Here is a 23,047-nt window from a genome sequence, read left to right on the forward strand (position 1 = left end):
TTCTTTTTTCTCTTATTTTTTACTGTTATTCTATTTTTCCAAATGAGATCGCATCATATACTCTTACAAGCTAACAATAAATTTAGCCTTTTAACTATGTTTATGAGTTTTGAATTTTACCAACGAGGAAAGTAAAATGTGAAGGAAATGACAATCTAATCTTTTCTTTGAATAGATGTTGATAGTGATTGATTTTAAAATTTGTGATTGTAGTTTAAAGAAATGAATTTGATTCATTTTAGAGGATATTAGAATTATCATATTATTTTTCTAATAATGTTATTTTATGAAAAGTTTTGTCATACATTCTAAAAGTCAAAATACTAAAACAATAAATAGACATCATATTAAATATTAGACAAAACAATCTCATTCTGTTTTGTCAACATATAGCTATAGTTAGAAGCAAACATATAAATTGAATAGTCATGACTTATATAATCAAAGATAATCAAAACTTGTCTATTAGAGATCGTTGTTATGATTCATCTCAACTTATAGCATTCTTAATTCACATTAGATTGTATTGGATTCCATTGTCACCGCATGATTTCTAATGTGTCTTCTCTGAGGGCAGTAGACTTGAGGACGGCAGCACACCTCAAAGCAAAGTTGAATCCACCACGCCAAAAGTGTAACTTTTGTACCCCGTTAGAGCAAATGAATTAATCAAATATCAAAGAGAAGAAATGGCCGTCAGCATCCGGAATTAAAGAATTAAACTCTTCCTTGGCCTAGCCGTGCAAAATTTCACTGTCGCTTACAGTCATAGAAAGAACAAAAAGTCTGGAAGCATGTGATAAGCAGAAATATCCCGGTGGCCAGAAGAGTGAGGAGCTGCCACGAATTAAAGATGTAATTGTTTGCAGATTTGTTCGCAGCCACGCTCCACCTGTTGTTATAATGCCTGTTGACGTCCGCTATAACTTGGTCCAGATACTTAACTCGAGTCAATTTAACACATCTACCCATTCCGTTCCACAGGCTTGCTCCTTTACCGTCTTCTGCCAGCTGGTTGTAGATAATCCCTCTTCTCCTCAGCAGCCCAACATCTTCTTCTGTGTCGATGATTGCGTTCATGAAATCGGTGTAGCGACTGAAGACCAAATCACCAGGCGCTGCCGAAGCTTCGAAGGCCGCCAGATTTCTCAAAACAACTTCTGTGTTGGAATCCAACCTCAATCTGGGAAGATAAAGAGTTGCATTGCTCGGTTCGAATCGAACTGTGCTAAGGTCTCCCTCGGTTGGAACGAATCTTACCCCCGCCGAGCATAATTCGGAAACGGACGGAATTTCCAGCTCGTCGCGTGAAGGAGGGATTTCCAGCGAGGAATATTGTCCTCCCTCTTCCCCCGTGTCCTCATCTCTCTCAACATTACTCTTAATTGAAACAGTTTCAAACACAGAAGCCAACTGTGTCACAAATTGGGCACCCCTTCCTCTAAAGACACGGTCAGAGATAAGGGAGACAAGTTCAACTAGACTGATCGTAGACGAGGAGAGAACCCTCCATAAAGCTTTCACACCACGCTTTAGGTATGCTGAATCGGTCTTCGGGGCCTGATTCCCGTCATCATTCTTCTCAATGAAGGTGTCGTCCACGACTGCTGAAGGGACAATACAGTGGTAGAGCACCTCCAATAGGTGACCACTAGTTTTTATGCACAGCCTCGAACTATCCGGCGTCTTCAACATAAATGGCGACCATTCTTCACAGGCCAACATCACCAGATTACTTAGCCTTTCTTCCGCCTTATCTTGAGAACCCAGCTGGATTTCCAGCAGCTTCTGCAAAAGGAACAAAGGAATCTGATTCTCAAGCATTGTCAGATCTCTCATAATTGCATTGTGGGTTGCACGTCTGCGAGCTGGGTCTAAAATATGGCCCAGCCGTTTCAGCTGGGATGACAGTTGCGAAGAAGAGTGATCCACCCCTTTCGTGTAGAACTGCAAACACTCGAGCACGAACGACGCGTCCAGCGCCATGAGCCATGCAAGTGCTTCTTCTTTGTAGTCGAGAAATTTTTGGTAGCAGTTCCTGGTTTGCCAGTCGTACTTCTTAACCTCTTCCACTGCGTATTCAAAGTTGCAGTCACCGGTTAGCATGTTCTGAAATCTTCGCGCAGCAGCCACTTTATATCTCTCCATTTCACACAGTTGGGATCTCCAATGGTGATAGGGTCCAATGGAGACGCACTGCGGAACATATGCTTCTGGCTTCATTGTGAGGAGCTCTTTGGGCACACAAAAAATGGATGCCACCATTTCCTTCTCTTCTTCTTGCTCCAAATGCGTTTGGACGCTTTCCTTAATCTGAATAACCCAAAGATTTTGATCAATGTTTACTTCGTCTGGATTCATTAGTTCCGTTGTCTCAGTTGGGAGCAGATAGCGGATTTATCAAGGCAACTAACCAGGCAGGGAACGGAAATTAGATAATCCAAACACGAAATTTGACAAGCAACTAGGGAGAGGATCATATATATAACCTCATTCTCGGCTTCAACGTAAGTCCCCAGAAATTTCTCTACTTCCGGCGAGAATCGAAAAGGCAATTTTTTTACCTCGCATGATACATGCGTTACGGAGAAAATTCTATTCAAAATGCTAGGGTAATTGTTTTTCTCAGATGGTATTCCTCTGATTAGGCAAGAGTTTAGAGGGCAAGTACGCATTCAGGTCGAGCGCTTTTTAGTCTTATTCTGCGGCGTAAAGGTAATAGTTTAAAGGGGACAAGTACGCATTCACGTTGAGCACAATTGCCTTATGTTTGGCATTTCAAACATGGGAACATTTCTCCAAGGACATTTGAAGGGACGGTGGTTACACGCGTCGGATTAGCTTTTGGCTTCGTTTGTTATTGTTGGTTACACGCGTCGGAACATTTCTCCAAGGACATTTGGACGGCGGTTACACGCGTCGGATTAGTTTTCTCCTTCGTTTGTTATCCGATTTTGTAGATTTAGTCTAATCCAAGATTAATGTTATAAACTATTATCTTGAAATGTAAAACTTCTTTATAAAAACTAATAATTTTTTATATAGTTTTTTAAAATTTAAACTGAAACGTTTAAACTGAAATGAAGTATTTGTAGAATATATATATATATATATATATTTGTAAAAAGATATTATAAAATAAATATTAGATTTTTTAATGTGTCTTTTATTAGTTATTATATTTCATATTTAAAATAATTATTACAATTAATTTTTTTTTGGGTATAAATAAATAAACTATTTTTAATTGTTTTTGAAATTGAAAGCAACCAAAAATAGTGATTAACAACGAACTACAAAACAGCTAATAGTCAGGAAAATTCCGAATTAATCAAGCTCTATTTTCAATTTCAAAAATCTCCCACTGGAATGTCCCAACTATGATAAAGGAAACTATGACTAGTAAATGCAAGTCCATAAAAGCACCATTAACAAAACCCTCATGGGTCGGGTGCTAAAACAATAAGTATAACAAAAAATAAATTTTAAATTAAATGGGGAACTAATTCCCCTTGTTCTTCTCCCTCCACTCAGGTTTATCTGGTAGTAGTTGGAGCCAATGATCCGCTAAGAACCTATACAACGAATATGTAGTGTCCACTCCTACCACAAAATTCATGCTCTCTTTCTCCGTATGTAGAAGGGGAAGGATGGAGGTAGTTGAATGCATCATCATTAGAGAAAACCTTATGACCTCGTCAGACATTCATTCTAAGATCTCTTGCATTTCCTCCAGCTTCTTCAGGTTTACATTAGTGACCCTGAAATCTTGATTCTAAACACCAGTCAGGGCGCGTGGGGTATCCCTCTCAAAGCCCTAATCACCTTTTCATGTAGGAATCTGGGGGAGGTGAGAGTCTCTCCCTTCTCACCCCCCGATATATCATGGGTATTATTCTTATGAGTATCCAAGACATGAGATGGAAAGGGGCTCAATTGACTACTATTCTCACCCTTATCCTCACTAACAAGTTCTTATTCCTCTTCTATAACATATTTCCTCAAGGAGCTCTTGTTGATTCTATTTTTTCTACAACAGTTTTCACTTTCTACTAATGGTTGATTTAGAGTTAAGGGGCTCTCAAGTTTAGGTTGAATGACAACATTGACCCTCTTCTTCTTATTTCTAAATGATTGCCTCCTCCACCTTCAATTTCAACATTTGAGTCCACAACTTGGATATCCTTCTACTTTTTTATTTATTTCATGATGGAGTGTGTGTTTCAAGGTTTTGGTTTCCACAATAAACAACATCTCAGTAGAAATTTGTAGGGTAGAAGTAGAAAGAGCCAGATTAGGAAGAACCACTTGAACATGTTTATAGGCTAGATGGGTCAGAGGTTCTTATGGAAATCATACAATTCATACATAAAGGCCTAGTGTAGGATAGTGTATGGTTTCTCTTTTTTAATATTCACCCTAATCATAAAGATATTATCTTCCATAGAATGTAGGAGAACAAATGGAAAGATATAAGTGTTGGAAATGAGTTGTAACTGAGAGGAGAGGGGTGAATCAATTACCACAAAAATAAATCTCAGATCCTTTAAATATTAATATAAATCAAAACCAAACTCTCCTGACATTGAAAAATAATGTTGTAACCCGATTAGCACTGAATCACTCGACATACACTAAGGATTATTGTTACTCAACAATCACTAAAATAAATGCTTCTAAAGATGTTCAATGTCATTAACCTTAATTAACATAGTTGTAGAATCATAAAGAAAATAAAATGACCGCATATGACAACAGGAATTAACATGGAAACCCAATTGGGAAAAACCACCAACTACAACTAGTTACTTTTTTTTACTCTTCTAAAGTGATCCCTATTAGGAACCAATCTTATTAAAGGTTAAAAAATACACCGTTAGGTGTGACCTTATTAAAGGATTTAATCACCCTATTAGGAGTGGCCTTGTTAGAGGTATTTAGACACTTCAATCTAGAGATGCCAATTTGTTAGAGGATTTGGCAAATACTGGTTAACCTAACTATGTTAAGATATTTGATTTACTACTAAAATTATTAGAAAGTAACAATGATACCACCTGATTACTAATGCAACAAAATTGCTGATTTCAAATCTCTATTCTGGTTTGAATACTTGATCCTCCTTGATTAGATAAAACGTTATAGCTCAATCAAGTTAGGATACTCTGATAACCTTCCAATTCGCTTCCTTCATTTATCTTTTAAATCCCATGCTTCTCTTCTTCAACCCCAAAACTTGACCTTATACTTATATCTTTTGCCTTGTCAAGTTGGCTTGAATACACTTACAAATATTCAATATTTATCCCTTAACTTAGCTAGACTTAACAAATAATTTCATCAAACTAAATATGTTGATACAAGAAAATTCTTTGTTAGTCATCCCATCTCGGTCAACACTAACTCAAAAAAGACTTTCTTTAGAATTCCTTTGTCAACTGCATGAACTTGGTTAATAATGCATCCTAAACTGAATTCCCTTTGGTAACCAAGTGAGCTCGGTTAACACTAGTTCCATGCCAACTTATCTTTGGTGCCCAAGTGAACTCGACAAACACTATCTTCTAGCAAACTTCTTTTGGTACTTGAGTGAACTTGGTAGATATTGTCTTTGAACTTGATCGTCTATGAAAAGCTCGACAGACACTAGAAATTGTCTTCATTCCCAGAGTGAGATCAACAAACACTAATTGGTAAGAAGATGACATTTTGTGTAACATCGTAGACAATAAACAACTAAACAATTATTTTCAACAATGAGATCATGATTCTAAAAAATATTTAATATGGGGAAATGCTAATACTAGAAAATCTAAAATCTACCCTCAATCATGAGATATCGTGCATCATAACATAAAATAACTCCTTCCATAGATTCATAAGCTCTATTCTGATAAATACACCATGATAATACAACATTTGGGTTCAATTTTCAATGACAATGTAATTTGTAATTGTGACACGCTCATGCACATAAACAAACAAAAAACAAATGACTATCATTTTCCATTTGATTTTGATTGTGGAGAGTTGCATGCAAAGAAAGTGGAGTGAGCTAGGAGTGAAAGAGGTGTAGTGTTGTGAACATTGTCATGTCCCTTATGATTAGTGCATTTGGTTGTTGTGCCCACGTGATATCTGCATTTCATTGTCCTACCCTTTCTCTACAATGTCATTGCCCTATTGTGCCCTTGCTCTACGATTTTATTGGCATGTCATGCCCTTGTGATCTACGTGCTCTTGCTCTATGATTTTAATTTAGGGTGAGAAGAGATACATATATAAATGTTATTTTCCTTTCCTTCTAAACAAGTACGTCTTTATATTTCTCTTTATATATTTAGAGAGATCTTTTTTAAGGTGCTTATTATATATTATCTAGGCACAATAGAAAAAATGATCCAACTGCATACCTATTCCAAAATCCAAATAATATAAAAGTATATAACTCACTCAAACCATGCTAAGTGACTTACTTCAAGATTGTGCACAAAAATAATGTAGACTAGGAAAAATAGGTAGAGTTCACCATAAATTTTATAAAAACATATCACACCAGATATCTTTATATATTCAAAGAGAAAATTTTTAAGGTGCTTATTACATATTATCTTCACATTAGATAAATTTATCCAGCTTCATACATATTCCAAAATCCAAATAATAAAACAATAAAATGTTCTCGACCCATGTTTGGTGACTTACATCAAGATCCTACACAAAAATAATGCAAACCATGAAAAATGGGTAAAGTTTGCAAGAAATTTTACAAAAGAATATCATAGTAGATATTACAAAATACATAGAATACATAAAATGACTTTTTTACTATACATACTCTTCCTATATTTTTGAATAGAAAAATAAATTTAGAGTTGAATGTATGAGCTATGCAATATTAGTTCAATTTTCTCAACCCTAGATTGTTTTCTTAGCTCAACCAAATGCTAGGTGATCTTCTACTTGTAAGATATACTAATTTGTTTATTTTCTTAAGCCTTTGATTTCCTCAATCATTTTGGGGTATGGATGAGTATTTACTCTCTAGCTTATTGATGCTTATCAAGAAACACATTCACTCATATAGTTTCCTTTGTAATCATAAAAAATAAGTTCCACCATTAATTAAAAAAAATTGCAATGATCTCAACACTTAATGGAATTGATTTTGGAATTGCATCTTAGGATTAAATCATTTTTTAGATTTAATCAAAGGAGAAATAAAATGTACCTAGCTAACATATGGGATAAGATAAGGCTTAGAGTGCTCATGGGTTGAGCACCATAACATGAATTCTTATATGATTATCTAAAATAGAGAGATCTAATGGTAGCAACTTTTGAATTGGGTGTGCATGAATATCCACTGGGTCTATGAACAACAATTCTAGAAGCTATTTTTGCTTATCCTGATACTACTTGGATAGAAAAATGGTATCCTCAATTCAATGAGATTACTTCCCAAATTTAAAAAATAAAGAAAGGTTATTGGCTAACAAAAAGTTTGCATCACAAAAACTAGGTAATTAATTTTGGTGGGGATGAACAAAACACACAAAATGATATTACATTGTAAATAGGGTTGTATTTGATATTATTTTTAATTTATAATTATAGTTAGATACCATATGAATCCCTATTTGAATTTTGTTCCCTCTATCTTTTGCTAAAAAATTTTGTACCAAGATCTTACTTTGTGCATACTTTGATCATTATAAGTATATGATGATTGGCTAGTTTATTAATTCATTAAATAGCATTGGACACACCAATTATTTATTTAATTGAACCCCTTTTTTATTTCTTTATTCATATATTTGCAACCACTTTTCTTAGTATTATCCTAAGATGATATGGGTTTTTCTGTGCATCATAAAAATATGGAGAAAGAAATTAAAAATCTATTATAGAATATATAAAAATAAAGATACAATATAGTTGCCCGAGATGCAAGAATTTAGGTTACTCGACACCAGAGAAATAATTTTTCATTTGAAAATAATTTAAACAATCAACTATTCATAGCTAGTAGGATAAAATACATCTATTCATAGTTATTAAATTGCATATGCAGATGTATCACTTGCATGTCAGGTATGAATTGGATTCCCCAACTTAAAATTAATGGTTGGATATAAAGGTTCCATACGCTGGCCCAACAATGGAAACCAAGGATGTAACCATGCATTTATTGGCATAGTCTCCCTACGAGGATCCCACTATTTGTTGGTGCTATTAATTTGGGCATCACTATATGATCCAAAATATTATGAAGTACTAAATCTAGTAGTAGCTTTTCCCATCTATTTGGAAAATGTAGCATAGGTTCAAGTTCCCTTGGCTCTCAAGAATTTGTAGCAGCTATTGACACCACTGGAAGAATAACTTCAGTTAAGAGTTGAGTGAAAGTTGTTGAAGAAGAAAGTTTTACTTCTGTGTAAATGCCATAATCACGCGGCTCATTCCCTTATAGAAGCCTCTACCACAATGACATTACCTCTAATCCATGCAAAGGTTGTTGAAGTGATTGCCAACCTTAAAACACTCTTATAAGCAATGGAAAAGAAAATATAGATGTAATACATGAAAAATTACAAGGTGATCTTGACAAATCCTTATACCTTAATATCTTAAAACAAATAAATTAGAGGGTAAGAATCTTTGGGGAGGTTCATTTTCTTTAAAAATCCCATGCACGCAAACTTATAAAGGAGAAAGTAGATAAAGAACATACACAAAACCAGAAAAATGTTTAAAATGAACAAATCTAAGAAACCAACATTTAAGATATTAGTCTATGTTGGTTTAAGAAAATGTGGATGCTATTTCCAAGGTGATTATGAGAGAACAAGAAAGAATGTAATTCCTACTATAGTTTGGTCGAACAAAGATAAAGTTTTGACACCATAATGACTCATATTTAACACCACTCACTTGCACATGGATAAACCAATAGACGACTAAGTTGAAGGAAAAAGGAATTCAATTGAAATATGAACTACTGAAGAATCATGTGAAAAACTCCCTAAATGTTCAAGAAAACAAGAAGGCCAAAACAAGAAGAAGAATGGAGGGAGTGACAAGGACTTACAAACAAGAGGAATGAAGAGGAAGGGGATAAAGGAAAACGGACATAGGTGTTTGATCGTTGATAGCTTTCAACTTCACATTGTGTTGTAACTCTAGCATATGTGCTTGATCCTCGATAGCTTTCATTCAACATTCAAGTTTTCAAGATTGGTCAACACCCTCACTTGTAGATGTCTCATTTCAAGCACTGTTTGTACTATTTCAAAACCATGTTCTTGCCTCTAAGATAATAGTTCTTTAGGTGCATTTTCTTGTAAACAAATAATTCTGTAAAACAAATTGTACTATTTGAACACCAAATATTTCTTTCAAAACCAAATATAAAAATATAAACACTAAGTACAACATTTCCAATATATTTTGCATATATACACATTAATTACACCAAATTTTTCTGTCAAATCCATATGTGCAGATATAAACATTAAGTACAACATGACCAATATAGCTTTTGAAACCATATGTCCAGATATAAACATTAAGTACAACCAACTCAATAAGGATGCACAAATAAGTTATTTCTATAAAGAAGGATCATGTCAGATAATACAAGGGAGTTTGATCAAAATAGGGAGACAATTTCTAGATTATTTTCTAAACTTTCAAAGACTAGGCGATGACAGATGTTATTGTCCTTCCAAGAATTGTAATGTCTTAAAGACAAGAAGAATCAAAATTAAAACAACTAAGAGACATTGTTGGGAGAATGGTCACACTAAAGGGAGATTTGATTATGATCAATTGGTATGTTGTTTTTTATATTGTTTTCACTTAGTATACTTATCAACCATAGAATAGGGGTTTGATTATCATTATTTTAATATAGGTTGATCTCCCTAGGGTAGTACATGATATGGACCAACACATCTTACAGGAACATGCAAGTGTGAATATGGGGGAACATGGAGGTGTGAATATGGAGGAATATGGAGGTGTGAGTATTGAAGGAGATAATCATGATCCCATGGATGTTGATGACCATGTGCTAAAAAATATTTGAAAATGATGCTATGAATTCATTGATCCATGATATACCTCTACTTGAGAAGGCAACCATGACCCTTTATGAAGGATCCCAATCAAATCTTCTCTTTGTTGTATTGTTGTTGTTAAGTTTGAAGGTTATGAATGGTTTATCCAACATAGCAATGTCACATATGCTAAAGTTTGTGATTTATGTCATTATAGTCTATAAAAGGTGAAATGTGTACCTTTAAAATTGTCTATACCAACAAGTATTATTTTTGCTATAGATTAATAGGTGACTATTTGTTAACACCATCAAATATTCTCCCTCACTCATACCAAGAATTATGTGCCACTATGAAACATATTGGAATGGAGTATCAATCAATAGATGATTGTCCTCAATATCATGTAATTTTTCATAAAGAAAAAAAAATGCAAGGGAATGCCCTGAGTGCCATACAAGTAGATATCAAGATGATCAAGTGACAAAAAAGGTGCCTTATAAGGTTCTTCATTATATCTTCATTATTCTTTATCTTAAACAATTATTTAGGTGTAGTAGCTTGGCATAATTTATGGATTACCATGCATGAAATAGAAGTCAAGATGGCACTGCTCAAATATCTACAGATGGTTCTGTTGGGATTATAGATGGAGTAACTTAGAGGCGGTGGGGTGGTGGGTGAATCAGTTACCACAAAAAAAATCCAGATCCCTTAGATGTCATAAATAACTAGTTACTACTATCACTTGGTAAACACTCACAAAAATGTTGTAACTCAGTAGGTTAACTTGTTATTGATCTTTGAGCTTTCATAATTATTAACATGCATGCAAAAGTAAATAACATGAACATAAGAGACACCATATTTAATGTGGAAACCCAATATGAGAAAAACCACCAAGTAACTAGCTACTAATTTGAACTCTTCTTAAGTGAGCCCTGTTAGGAGCCAACCCTGTTAAAGGTTACAATAGACACTATTAGGTGTGGCCCTGTTAGAGAATTTAATCACCCTGTTAGGAGTGGCCTTGCTAGAGGTCTTTAGAAAAATTCAACTGAACTATCACCTTGTTAGAGGATTTACAAAATGGCTATTAAACCAACTCTGTTAAGAGATTTGAAATCACTACTACAATGGTTAGAGAGTAATAATGAATTGACCTAAATATGATGCAACTAATTTTCTTTTATTACAGATCTCTATTCTACACCATTAGATCCTCTTCAATCAAATATAGCTTTGCTACTCAATAATCTTTGATCATCCTTCAAAATTCCATTTCATAATAATCAGTCCTCCTTCTCATTCATATCACATCAAATCCATCACTTACTTAGAATTTGCAGTTCTTGACCTCTTATACATACCATTCAAATTACCAAGTTGGCTCATTCACAAGTTACATTTACCAATAAACCATACATCAGTCAACTAAAAATATTACATTAAACAAATAAACTTTATTTCACAAAATAGTGAAATCCTTCATTGGATGACCCTACTCGATAAGCACTACTTCTAGAAACAATTCCTTGAGTTAACCATCTTAACTAGGTTAACACTGCCAAATTTGTAAAATCCTTTGGCTGTCGAGTGAACTTGGTAATAACTATATTTCCTTCACTGTCCATAAGAGCTCAGTAAGAACTCTTTCTACCATATTTCCCTTTGATGACCAAGTGAGCTTGATAACAACTAAATTTCCTTTGTTAACCTTGAAAGCTCGGCAACAACTATCTTTTGCCTTGTTCATCAACTGAGCTTGGTAGACACTGTAAACCTTCTTTGCTAACCTTCTAAGCTCAGTAGACTTTGTCTTTTCCCTTGCTGACCAACTGAGCTAGATAGACTTTGTCTAATGACTGATATGACATTTCTGTAACATAAAAGACAACATACAATTGAACAATTGTATCCAACAATCTCCCTCACAACACAACATGTCATAGCAGAATGAAATTTGAAAACAAGTCTTCTCTAACAGAATGCTTCTCCCTCTTATACAAAACTCCTCAAATAAAGTAATCTCCCTCTTTCATAGCAATCTCTCCCTCTAACAAAAACTCTTTTTTTCTTGCAAATTTCAAAAAGATATGACACTAAACTCTCCCTCTTTGACAACACATGCCAAAGACAACACAACTTCAAAATTAATGTCACTATACCTTAAGTACTAATTCATATGCAATGTCTTCATTACTTTCCTACATCAACTAATAGATCTTCAATATTGTTTTTGTTGATGCATCACTAAAACTATATTTTAGTGAGCTTTAAATAGGGGAATGACCCCTAACTTACCTCTTAGATACAAGAATGCATCCTTAGGTAAAGGCTTTGTGAATATGTCTGAAATTTGTTTCTTTGTATGGACATAATCCAATTTGATTTCCTTATTCTATACCAATTTTCTAACAAAGTGATACTTTATAACAATATGCTTGTTTTTTGAATGCATCACTAGATTTTTAGATAGGTTAATTGCACTTGTATTGTCACAAAACATAACAATAGGTTCTTTGATTTCTTGCTTCATATCTTCCAATAATTGTTTGAACCAAACAATGTTTGAATAGTTTATTGTAGCTGCAACATATTCAGCCTCTGCTGTGGGCTGGGATGTACAGTTTTTCTTTTTACTTGTCCAAGAAACCAATCTCTTTCCAAGAAAGAAAGCTCCTGCACTTATACTCTTTCTATCATCAAAATTCCCTACCCAATTTGCATTAGTGAACACTTTTAAATCCATATTTTCTCCAAGTTTATACCATAATCCATAATCTTCAGTTCCTTTCAAATATCTCATGATCCTTTTGATTGCCATCATGTGATTTTCTTTTAGTTTTGCTAAGAATCTTGCTACAATTCCTACTACAAGGGCAATGTCTAGTCTTGTGTGCACTACATATTTCAAGTTTCCAATCATAGATCTATCAATGTCTAATCCACTTCCTTTGATTCATCGTCCTTGGTAAGTTTCTATCTAGTACACATAGGAGTCCCAACTGGTTTTTAGTCTTCCATATGAAACTTTTTCAGTATCTCTTTGATGTATTTAGATTGAGTGATGTAGATGCCATTCTTACTTTGATGAATTTGAAGACCAACAAAGAATTTGATCTCACCAAACATTAACATTTCAAATTCCTTGGTCATTTGTTCTAAGAATTCTACAAATATCACAAGGTATCATCTACAAATATTTCTACCAAAGAAATCTTATTATCTGGTCCTTCCTTGATGTACAAGCTACTATTATCATCAGTTCTTTGAAAACCAATCTGAATAAAATAGTTATGGAATTTTTCATACCATGCTCTAGGGGCTTATTTTAGACCATACAATTCTTTATGTAATTTGTAGACCATGTCCTTTTTGTCTGGATCAACAAAACCTTCAGGCTATTCAATGTAAACCTCTTCATCTAGTATACCATTAAGAAATACTGACTTGACATCCATCTGATAAAATTTGAATCCCTTGTATGCATCATATGCAAGTAAGGTTTTGACACCTTTTAATCTTGCAATAGGAGCAAAAGTCTCTCCATAGTCTACACATTCTTCTTGAGAGTATCCTTTGTATACCAATCTAGCTTTGTTCCTTGACACCTTAACATCTTCATTTAACTTGTTTCTGAATACCCACTTTGTTTCAATCACATTTTTGTCTTTAGGCCTAGGTACAAGAGCCTATGTTTTGTTTTTCTCTATTTGTTATATCTCTTCATTCATAGCTTCAATCCAACTTTCATTTTCTAATGCATCTTTGAAATTCTTAGGTTCAAAATCAGCATGTAAACAAGTGCCTTTCAATTTACTTCTTGTCATTGTTCCTTTATATTTATCTCCAATGATCTAATCTGGTGCATGATGCTTCCTAACATGCTTGGCTAGCACAGGACCCTTGCCTTTTGAATGACTTGTATTGTTTTCCTTCCATGTTTCAATTTTTGGTTCTAGTTCTAGTTGCTCTGGCTTGGTAACTGTTGATTTGGTAGCATCTATTTGCAACTTGTATCCTTACAACTCAGTAGGCATTAGCTCGATTTGAACTTCCTACAACTCATTTATAGAAGATTCTAGAGTAGAAGATTTTTTGATTTATAGGTGTACCTAGCACTGTATTAGGCTAAATGAAAACAAATCTCCTGTAGTCTTCATGTTCCCGTTTTCTTTCTTCTTCATTTTTTTCTACAAAATCATCAACTTTTACATGTGCTCTTTCTATGCCTTTTTGAGAAGACAAATTCAAACATCTATATACTTTAGTTTTGAAAGAGTATCCCAAAAATATTCCCTTATCACCCTTTGCATCAAATTTACCTTTTCTAGATTCTTTCAAAATATAACATTTACTTCCAAATACTTTTAGGTAACTTACATTAGGTTTGTAGCCATACCATAACTCATAGGGGGTTTTGAATGAGTCCTTCTTTAGTTGTACTTAGTTCAAGGTATGAACTATAGTGCTAATAGATTCCTTCTAGTATTTGATGGCAATGCTCTTTTCAATCATTAAGGTTCTTGCACAGTCCATGACAAATATATTCCTTCTTTCGTCTATTCCATTTTGTTCAGGAGTTTCAGGTGTTGAAACCTATCTTTTGATTCCCCTTTCAATGCAAAAGTTATTGAACTCATGTGAAATGAATTCACCACCTTTGTCTAACCTCAAACATTTCAGTCATTTTCCTATTTCCTTCTCTACTCTGGCCAAATACCATTTGGACTTTTCAAATGCTTATGATTTCTCTCTTAGGTACATGACAGTCATCATTCTTGAGTAATCATCAACAAAAAGAATGAAGAACTTTTCACTAGTATAACTCTCAATGATAATAGGTCCACACAAATTAGTATGCACAATTTCTAAAATTTCATCAGACTCGTAGTTTTTTCATTTAAATCTAGTGTTTCCCATCTTGCTAATTTGACAATTCTTGCATAGACCAACCTCAAGTTTCTTTATGTTAGGAATGCCTCTTACTTTCCTGAATTTACTTATTTTTACCAAGTTATCAAAGTTCACATGACATAACCTCCTATGCCATAACTAACTTTCTTCATCTTGAGCAATGAAAAATGAACATTCACCAAGTTCAAGATAAAAAAAAATTACTTTTTGATTGAGTCCCTGATCCAATTAGCTTCCCTTTGTCATCCAGTAGTCTTTCTTTTTCATGCATGAATTTCACTTTGAATCCATTATTAAGTAGCTTTTCCACACTCATAAGATTGTATTTTAGTCCTTCTACCCAATATGCATTATCACATACAAGTTCTTTGGTTAGTGAGATTTTTCCTTGTCCTTTTATGCAACAAGGTTTATTATTACTAAATCTTACACTACCACCATCATAGTCTCCAAAATGTACAAACTTAGTTTTATCACCACTCATGTGATAAGAACAACCACTATCTATAATCCATGTATCATTTTTTCTTTCATGAGAAATGAGTTCCATTTCTTCACCATTATCAGATTCATCCTTTACAGCAATGTAAACAATTTCATCTTTTTCTTCTTCATCAAAATCTTTAGCCATGAATCATGTTTTCTTACCTTTATCTTTGAATGATTTGAAGTCTTTCTTTCCATTACACTTGTGACCTTTCTTCTCTTCCTTGTTCTACTTATTTGGGCACCTAGCAACAATATGTCTAATTTCTTCATAAGAAAATAGATTAGAGGAACCTTACCTTTGTATTTCCCTTTGCCTCTTGAATATTTCCTTACTAGCAGAGCTTCAACCACCTCATGATCACTATTTGAACTCTGTTATGATTCTTCATCACTATCTAACTAAGGATTTTTTATCTTCTTGCCTTTCTCCTTGAGTGAAAGCTTGGCTTCAAATGTTGATTCAATGTTCTTGGTAGCTAGAACATAATTATCATAGTTGTCTAGCTCAAATGCAGTCAATCTTTCAACTATGGCCTCTAGATTTATCTTATGATTTGCTTCACATCTTCTTTCTTGAATTGTAGAGACTCTGATTGCAAAAATAGGAAGTAGATTTCTAAGAACTTTACTTATAACTGTCTCCTCCTTGATATCTCATCTAGATGCTTTGATTGCACTAACACTTGCTTTGACTTTTTCAATATATTTTGCTATGTTTTCATCCTCTCTCATCCTCATTTGATCAAATTTTCCTCTCAAAATTTCTACTTTGGATCTTCTCACATTATCATCACCTCCATAGATCTCTTTCAGTTTGTTTCACATTTCAAAGGTAGTTTTGCAATCCTTGATGTCATCATATTCTTTATAACTTAGAGGAGATGCAATATCTATCATCATGTTGTTGTGAGTCTTCTTTTCAGCAATATCATTGGAAGATAATGTACCAGTAGGTTCTACATATTTTTCATCAAGGTACTTCAGCCCTGAATCACCAATAGAATCTAGATGAAGTCTCATCAATCCTTGCCATGTTGAGAAGTTATCCCTATTGAGTCTTGGAATTCCCCTCTTGTAAGACATCCTGATCTTTAGCTTAGATCCTTGAAATATTTTCTTGCAAGCACAAAAATATTTGATAAAAATTGTTTGGATTATAAATGAAGTAACTAAGGGGGGGGAGGGGTGAATCAGTTACCAAAAAAACAAATCTAGATCCCTTAGATGTCCTAAATAACTAGTTACTATTGTCACTTGGTAAACACTCACACAAATGTTGTAACTTGGTAGGCTAACTTGTTACTAATCTTTGAGCTTTCATAACTATTAACATGCATGGAAATGTAAATAACATGAACACAAGAGACACCAAATTTAACGTGGAAACCCAATATGGAAAAAACCACCAAGTAACTAGCTACCAATTTTCACTCTTTTGAAGTGAGCCCTATTAGGAGCCAACCATGTTAAAGGTTACAATACACACTGTTAGGTGTGACCCTATTAGAGGATTTAATCACCCTGTTAGGAGTGGTCTTGCTAGAGGTCTTTAGAAAAATTCAACTAAAATGTCACCTTGTTAAAAGATTTACAAAATGGCTATTAAACCAACTCTATTAAGAGATTTGAAATCACTACTACAATGGTTAGAGAGTAACAATGAATTGACCTGAACATGATGCAACTAAATTTGCTGATTGCAGATCTCTATTCTGTACCATTAGATTCTCTTCGATCAAATATAGCTTTGCCACTCCTCAATAATCTCTAATCATCCTTCAAAATTTTCTTTCACAATAATTAGTCCTTCTTCTCATTCATATCACATCCAATCCATTACTTAGGTAGAATTCACAACCTGACCTCTTATATATACCATATAGATTATCAAGTTAGCTCATTCACAAGTTACATTTACCAATAAACCATACATTAGTTGGGTACAAATATTACATTAAACAAATAAACTTTATTTCACAAAGTAGTGAAATCCTTCATTGGTGAACCCTGCTCAGTAAGCACTACTTCTAAAATCAATTCCCTGAGTTAACCATATTAACTTAGTTAACACTACAAAATCTGCAAAATCCTTTGGTTGTCGAGTGAACCTAGTGAGAACTAAATTTCCTTCACTATCCATGAGAGCTCGTTAAGAACTCTTTCTGCCATATTTCCCTTTGATGACTGAGTGAGCTCAATAAGAACTAAATTTCCTTTGCTAACCTTGAAACCTCGATAATAATTGTCTTTTCCCTTTCTGACCAACTGAGCTTGGTAGACATTGTAAACCTTCTTTGCTAACCTTCTAAGCTTAGTAGACTCTTTCTTTTGCCTTGCTAACCAACCGAGCTTGGTAGACTCTATCTGATGACTAATATGACATTTGTGTAACATCAAAGACAACACACAATTGAACAATTGTATCCAACAGGGTCAAAATTTAATGACATAGAGGAAAAGTGGCCACACTTTAAGGAAGAACCTTGAAATCTCAAGTTTTCTCTGGCAACTAACAATGTCAATCAATATGGAGAGATGAGATTTATTTACCTGGTCTAGCCTATTATTTTATCAACAATAACCTTACTCCATGGATGCCAATAAAAAGGGAGCACATCATGTTGAAAATGATTTTTTTAGGTATTTAATTATTTTATTCTTACTTACATGCAATTATAATTCTTGGAGTAAAATGGCCACAATAATCAATGATGTTGTTCATTCAACTAGGTAAGTACCAAGTGTAAGATATGAATGTATATATTGTGCCTCTTATTGATGATTTGTTGGTGTTATGGAATGGTTTAACTATGTATGATATCTCTAGATCAATCAATCTTATTAGATTTCCACAATCCATTAGAATATAATTTTTGTTTTTGGATTTGACTGTGTCAGTTTTTTTAGCATCAATGTTTTGGATCACACTCTGTGATCCATCATCAGGATGAGAGAATGCAAGAATGAAAAAGTGACCAGATCAAGCCAGTTAAGGGGTTATTAAAGGAAAAAAAGAGGAGGGGTGCAGAAAGTGAGGTGGCTTGACGAGAATAAGAATAAAAAAAATTAAAAAAAAAAAAAATGGGGGATGGGGGAGGGGAAGATTGGACCCAAGAAAGAGAAAATAAGTAAAAAAAAAGATTGACACTACCCCTAGGAATTAAAGAACCCAAAAGATTAATTAATCAAGGAAAAAAATTAAAAATTAATAATATAAAAGAACTAAGTAGGAAAAAATGGGTGGGGGTCAAGATGCCCCAACCATTGGGAAAAATGGGGGAATAAAAAGAAAGAAAGAAAGAATATAAAGGAGAAGCTAATAAATATTTTTAATTAAAAAAAAAAAAATTAAATAAAAAATGAAAAAAAAATAAATTTTTTTTTTTTTTTTTTAAATAACAATAAAAATAAAAATAAAAAGAATAAGAAAACACAAGAAAGAATACAGAATTATATATATATATATATATATATCTGTGTGTGTGTGTGTAAAAATACTGAAAATAGAACTCTATAAATAATGCGAGCTGGCCTCGCCCTCCTTAGATCAGTCATCCAGTCCACTAGGAGAGCCATTGACTATCTCAATGCAAGGTTGATGCCACTCCATCTAGAGTTGGCCACCGTACTACACCCTAACCTATGGGTACATTTGGACACCTCCTCTTACAATCGTGTCATGGGACGTCAAGCAGTTTGCATCCAAAGACAGAAGTTAAAGTTCTGTTCTCTTCTTAGGCAATCCCATGGTGAGTGTTGGAATTCTTCTTCTCAATCCTTCAACGTGCATTAGCAGCTGTCCATATCTCATCCAGATTTTGCACCTTGTGCCAGCAAAGTCTTATCAGGCAGTATCCCTGCAGTGGAAACTCTACCTATTCCACCACTGTCCAACCGAAACTTGGTTCCTACAGTCGTGTCGTCCTCACCTGTTCCTATGCTATCCAACTCGCAGCAGGCCTCGGCAGTCACTCCATCTTCACCTCCTGCAGACCAATCGGTAGTGGAAGGAGCAAGTAGTCCCTGTCCGCAAGCATGCTGTTCTTCAGTGTCTTGAGTCCATGATGTGTTGCCTGCGCTGGAGCTCTAGGTTCGATCTGCATCCTGCCTTGTCGGTGACTTCGCCCAATGGTCATCTTCACCTAGCAGCTTCATCTTGGATGGTTCAGGTACATCGACCAACCGCTCTGACTCTCTTGACGTTCATTCTAAATCTGATGGCTTTTCTCATTATTACTCTTCTTCTTGTGCATCCCATCAAGACCCCAACTCTTTTAATACAAGTCTTGTCACCTTGAACAAGTGTGAGCCCTTGTCTAGCGTAAAGGCCCCTAACCCGATAAACTTTATTGTTGCTCCTTCATCCAATGCTCCTTGTCAGCCAGATGGTTTTTCACATTTTAACTCTCCTGTGGATTCATCCCATCGTGCCCCTCTCTCTTTTAATGCGAGTCTTGTCACCCTGCAAGCCAGTGACCCGTCATCCAACATGCAGGCCCCTCTCTTGGATAATGTGGTTCCTGCTCCTATGTCCCCCACTTTGGTGACGTCTAAGTTGGAGCCTCCCCATCTTCCTATCGGCTCTGATGCATTCCCTCCTGTCGTCAATCTTATAGGTCATCCCATGAACCTTGTTGCCAACTCTAGAAGTGATCGTGTTGGTCTCCTGCCTCACCCTTCTCTTTCTTACCACACCGTGCACAATTGGGAGGATAAGCTTGTGGTTAACTTATCTCATGTTATTATTGACCGTCCTTCTTTTAATTTTTTGAAGCGTGGTCTTAACTTCGCCTGTGCTCCCAGATCTATTCCTCACATTAAATTTCTTGTTGACATTGAGCAAGCTATCCACTCCCTCTCCTCTGATTTGGCGGAAGAGGTTAGATAGGACTGTGCGGTTGCCCTTAGACGTGCCAAGCCACCCAGACTCAACTTCCCCATAGCTGAGTTGCGGGCCTTCAAAAATTTAGTTGCCAACCATGATATTGTCATCACCAAGGCTGATAAAGGTAATGCCACTGTTGTCATGAACAGGCATGATTCTGTCGCCAAAATGCGAGTTTTGCTTGCTGATTCAAAGAGCTACAGGACCCTTCCTCGTAACCCTTGTTCGAAGATTCTCAAGCTTGTCAAGACTGCTGTAACCAATTCTTCCTTTGATGAGGCCACTAAGAAAAAATTGTTCCCATCTAAAGAATTAACCCCTCGCATCTATGGGGTTCCAAAAATTCATAAAGATTGCATCCCGCTTCGATCTATTGTTGACACCATTGGGTCACCAACATATTGGTTGGCATCTCATCTTGCCAAGCTTATCTCCCCGTTGGTGGGAAATTCTGACACTTTTGTCAAAGATTCTAGCCACTTCGTTCAATTCACCAAAGATGTCAGGTTGGATCAAAATGACATCTTGGTGAGTTTTGATGTGGTTTCTCTCTTCACCAATGTGCCTATTCCTGACTCCATTGACATCATTAAGGGAAAGATGGGTGAAGAAATTTCCTCCTTAGTAGATTTATGTTTGAGGTCCACTTTCTTTGCCTTCCAAGGTGTCTTCTATGAACAGGTAGACGGGGTGGCTATGGGTTCTCCCCTCTCTCCGGTCATTTCCAACCTTTATATGGAGCGCTTTGAGGAATTGGCCCTCCACTCTTTTCCTCTTAAACCCAGATGGTGGAAGCGATATGTGGATAACACAAATGTGTGTTGGCCACATGGTCAAGACAAGCTTGTGGAGTTCCACAAGCACATCAACAACTTATCCACTAACATCTCCTTCACGATGGAACTTGAGTCGAACAACCATTTACCTTTCCTTGATGTTCTTCTCATAAAGAAGGCAGATGGAACCCTTGCTCAAAGTGTGTATCGCAAGACCACCCACACTGAATTATACCTCCACTCTTCTTCTCACCATCACCCCAGCCAAAAGGTTGGCATCCTCAAGACCCTCACCCTTAGAGCCCTTAGAATTTGTGATGATGACAACTTAAACCATGAGTTGACCCATCTCTACCAAGTCTTCAAGCTTAATGGAGACTCGCATAAGAAAATTTCTAAGGCGCTTAACCAAGCCAAGTCTTTCTTTTTCACTACTGCCAACCCTAAACCTCTTTTCTCACCACCTCCCCTGAGTGTCACCATTCCTTTTGTTGATGGCATATCCCAAAAGATTGCCAAAATCCTATCCAAAAAGGGCCTTAGAGTTGCCTTCAAGGCCCTGTCTAGGGTTCGCAACTATGTTCCCCCTCTTAAAGACTCCAAGGATGCTCTTCTTGACTCAGGAGTCTACAAGATTGTTTTCTCCTGTGGTGTGGCCTACATAGGATAAATGGGTTGCTCATTCTAGACTAGAATTAGGGAGCATAGTGCAGACATCAAACATGAAAGAGTCCAAAAATCTGCTCTAGCAGAGCACTCATCTGCCACAAAACACCATATCTGTCTAGAGAGTACCCAAATCCTTGTCAAGGAAGATAACTATTTCAAGAGGAAGTTAATGGAAGCCATCGAAATAAACCACCATCCCCTTAATCTCAATCAAGATGATGGGTGGTCCTTGAGCCAGTCTTGGCAACCATTATTATGTTCTCTGGAGAGTCGTCACCATCCTTGAGCTTCCCCCTCCCCGTCCTTTCTTCCTCTCTCTCCTCTTCGTCCTTGGTCTTGCACGCTCCTCTGCCTCTCTTGTATCCTTTCCTTTTTCGTCATGACTCTCCCCTAGCTTTTGTTCTCCCCCTCTTCCTCACCCTTCTCATCCTTTCTTTTCTTGGTTCCTTGGTTTTTTCTTCCTTTCTCGCTCTTTTTTTCTCTTTTTTTCTTCTTTGTTAGCTGTTTTCTTGATTAAAAAACTTCTTTATGCTTAGCTCTACTCCATTTTGTGTGTGTGTGTGTGTGTTATTTTAGTTTTTATTCTAGTGTGCTCTGGTTCTTTCATTTTTAATTTTTAATTTTTATTATTTATTATTTATTATTTATTCTTTTCTCTAGTTTCCCTACCTTTTTTCCCTCAATTGTCTTCGTTTAGTTTTTTATTGTTTTTATGTATATATACACACAGTTATATACATACATACATACATACATATATATATATATATATATATATATATATATATATATATATATATATATATATATATATATATATATATATATATATATATATATATATATATATATATATATATATATATATATATATATATATATATATATATATATATATATATATATATATATATATATATATATATATATATATATATATATATATACGTATTGTTTATAGAGTTCTATTTTCAGTATTTTTACACACACACACACACACATATATATATATATATATATATGTAAAATTCTGTATTCTTTCTTGTGTGTTCTTATTCTTTTTATTTTTATTTTTATTGTTATTTTTTATTTTTATTTTTATTTTTATTTTTTATTTTCATTTTTTATTTTAATTTTAATTTTTTTTTTTTTTTTTTTTTTAATATTTATTAGCTTCTCCTTTATATTCTTTCTTTCTTTCTTTTTATTCCCCCCTTTTTCCCAATGGTTGGGGCGTCTTGACCCCC

General features: G+C 34.9%; 1 protein-coding gene and 1 pseudogene across 1 annotated transcript; one reads left to right on the forward strand and one right to left on the reverse strand.

The window, feature by feature from the left end:
• Positions 1-414: 414 nt before the first annotated feature.
• On the reverse strand, positions 415-2,460 carry LOC149547357 (putative UPF0481 protein At3g02645 pseudogene; annotated as a pseudogene).
• Positions 2,461-20,496: 18,036 nt separating this feature from the next.
• LOC149547358 (uncharacterized) lies at positions 20,497-21,801 on the forward strand. The gene has a single exon (XM_089794126.1). The coding sequence runs from the start codon at positions 20,497-20,499 to the stop codon at positions 21,799-21,801; it is 1,305 nt and encodes a 434-aa protein (XP_089650252.1).
• Positions 21,802-23,047: the final 1,246 nt, after the last annotated feature.

Source organism: Cupressus sempervirens, chromosome 7, assembly GCF_028749045.1.
Source record: "Cupressus sempervirens isolate cs-2001-9-10 chromosome 7, ASM2874904v1, whole genome shotgun sequence".
Lineage (NCBI taxonomy): Eukaryota > Viridiplantae > Streptophyta > Pinopsida > Cupressales > Cupressaceae > Cupressus > Cupressus sempervirens.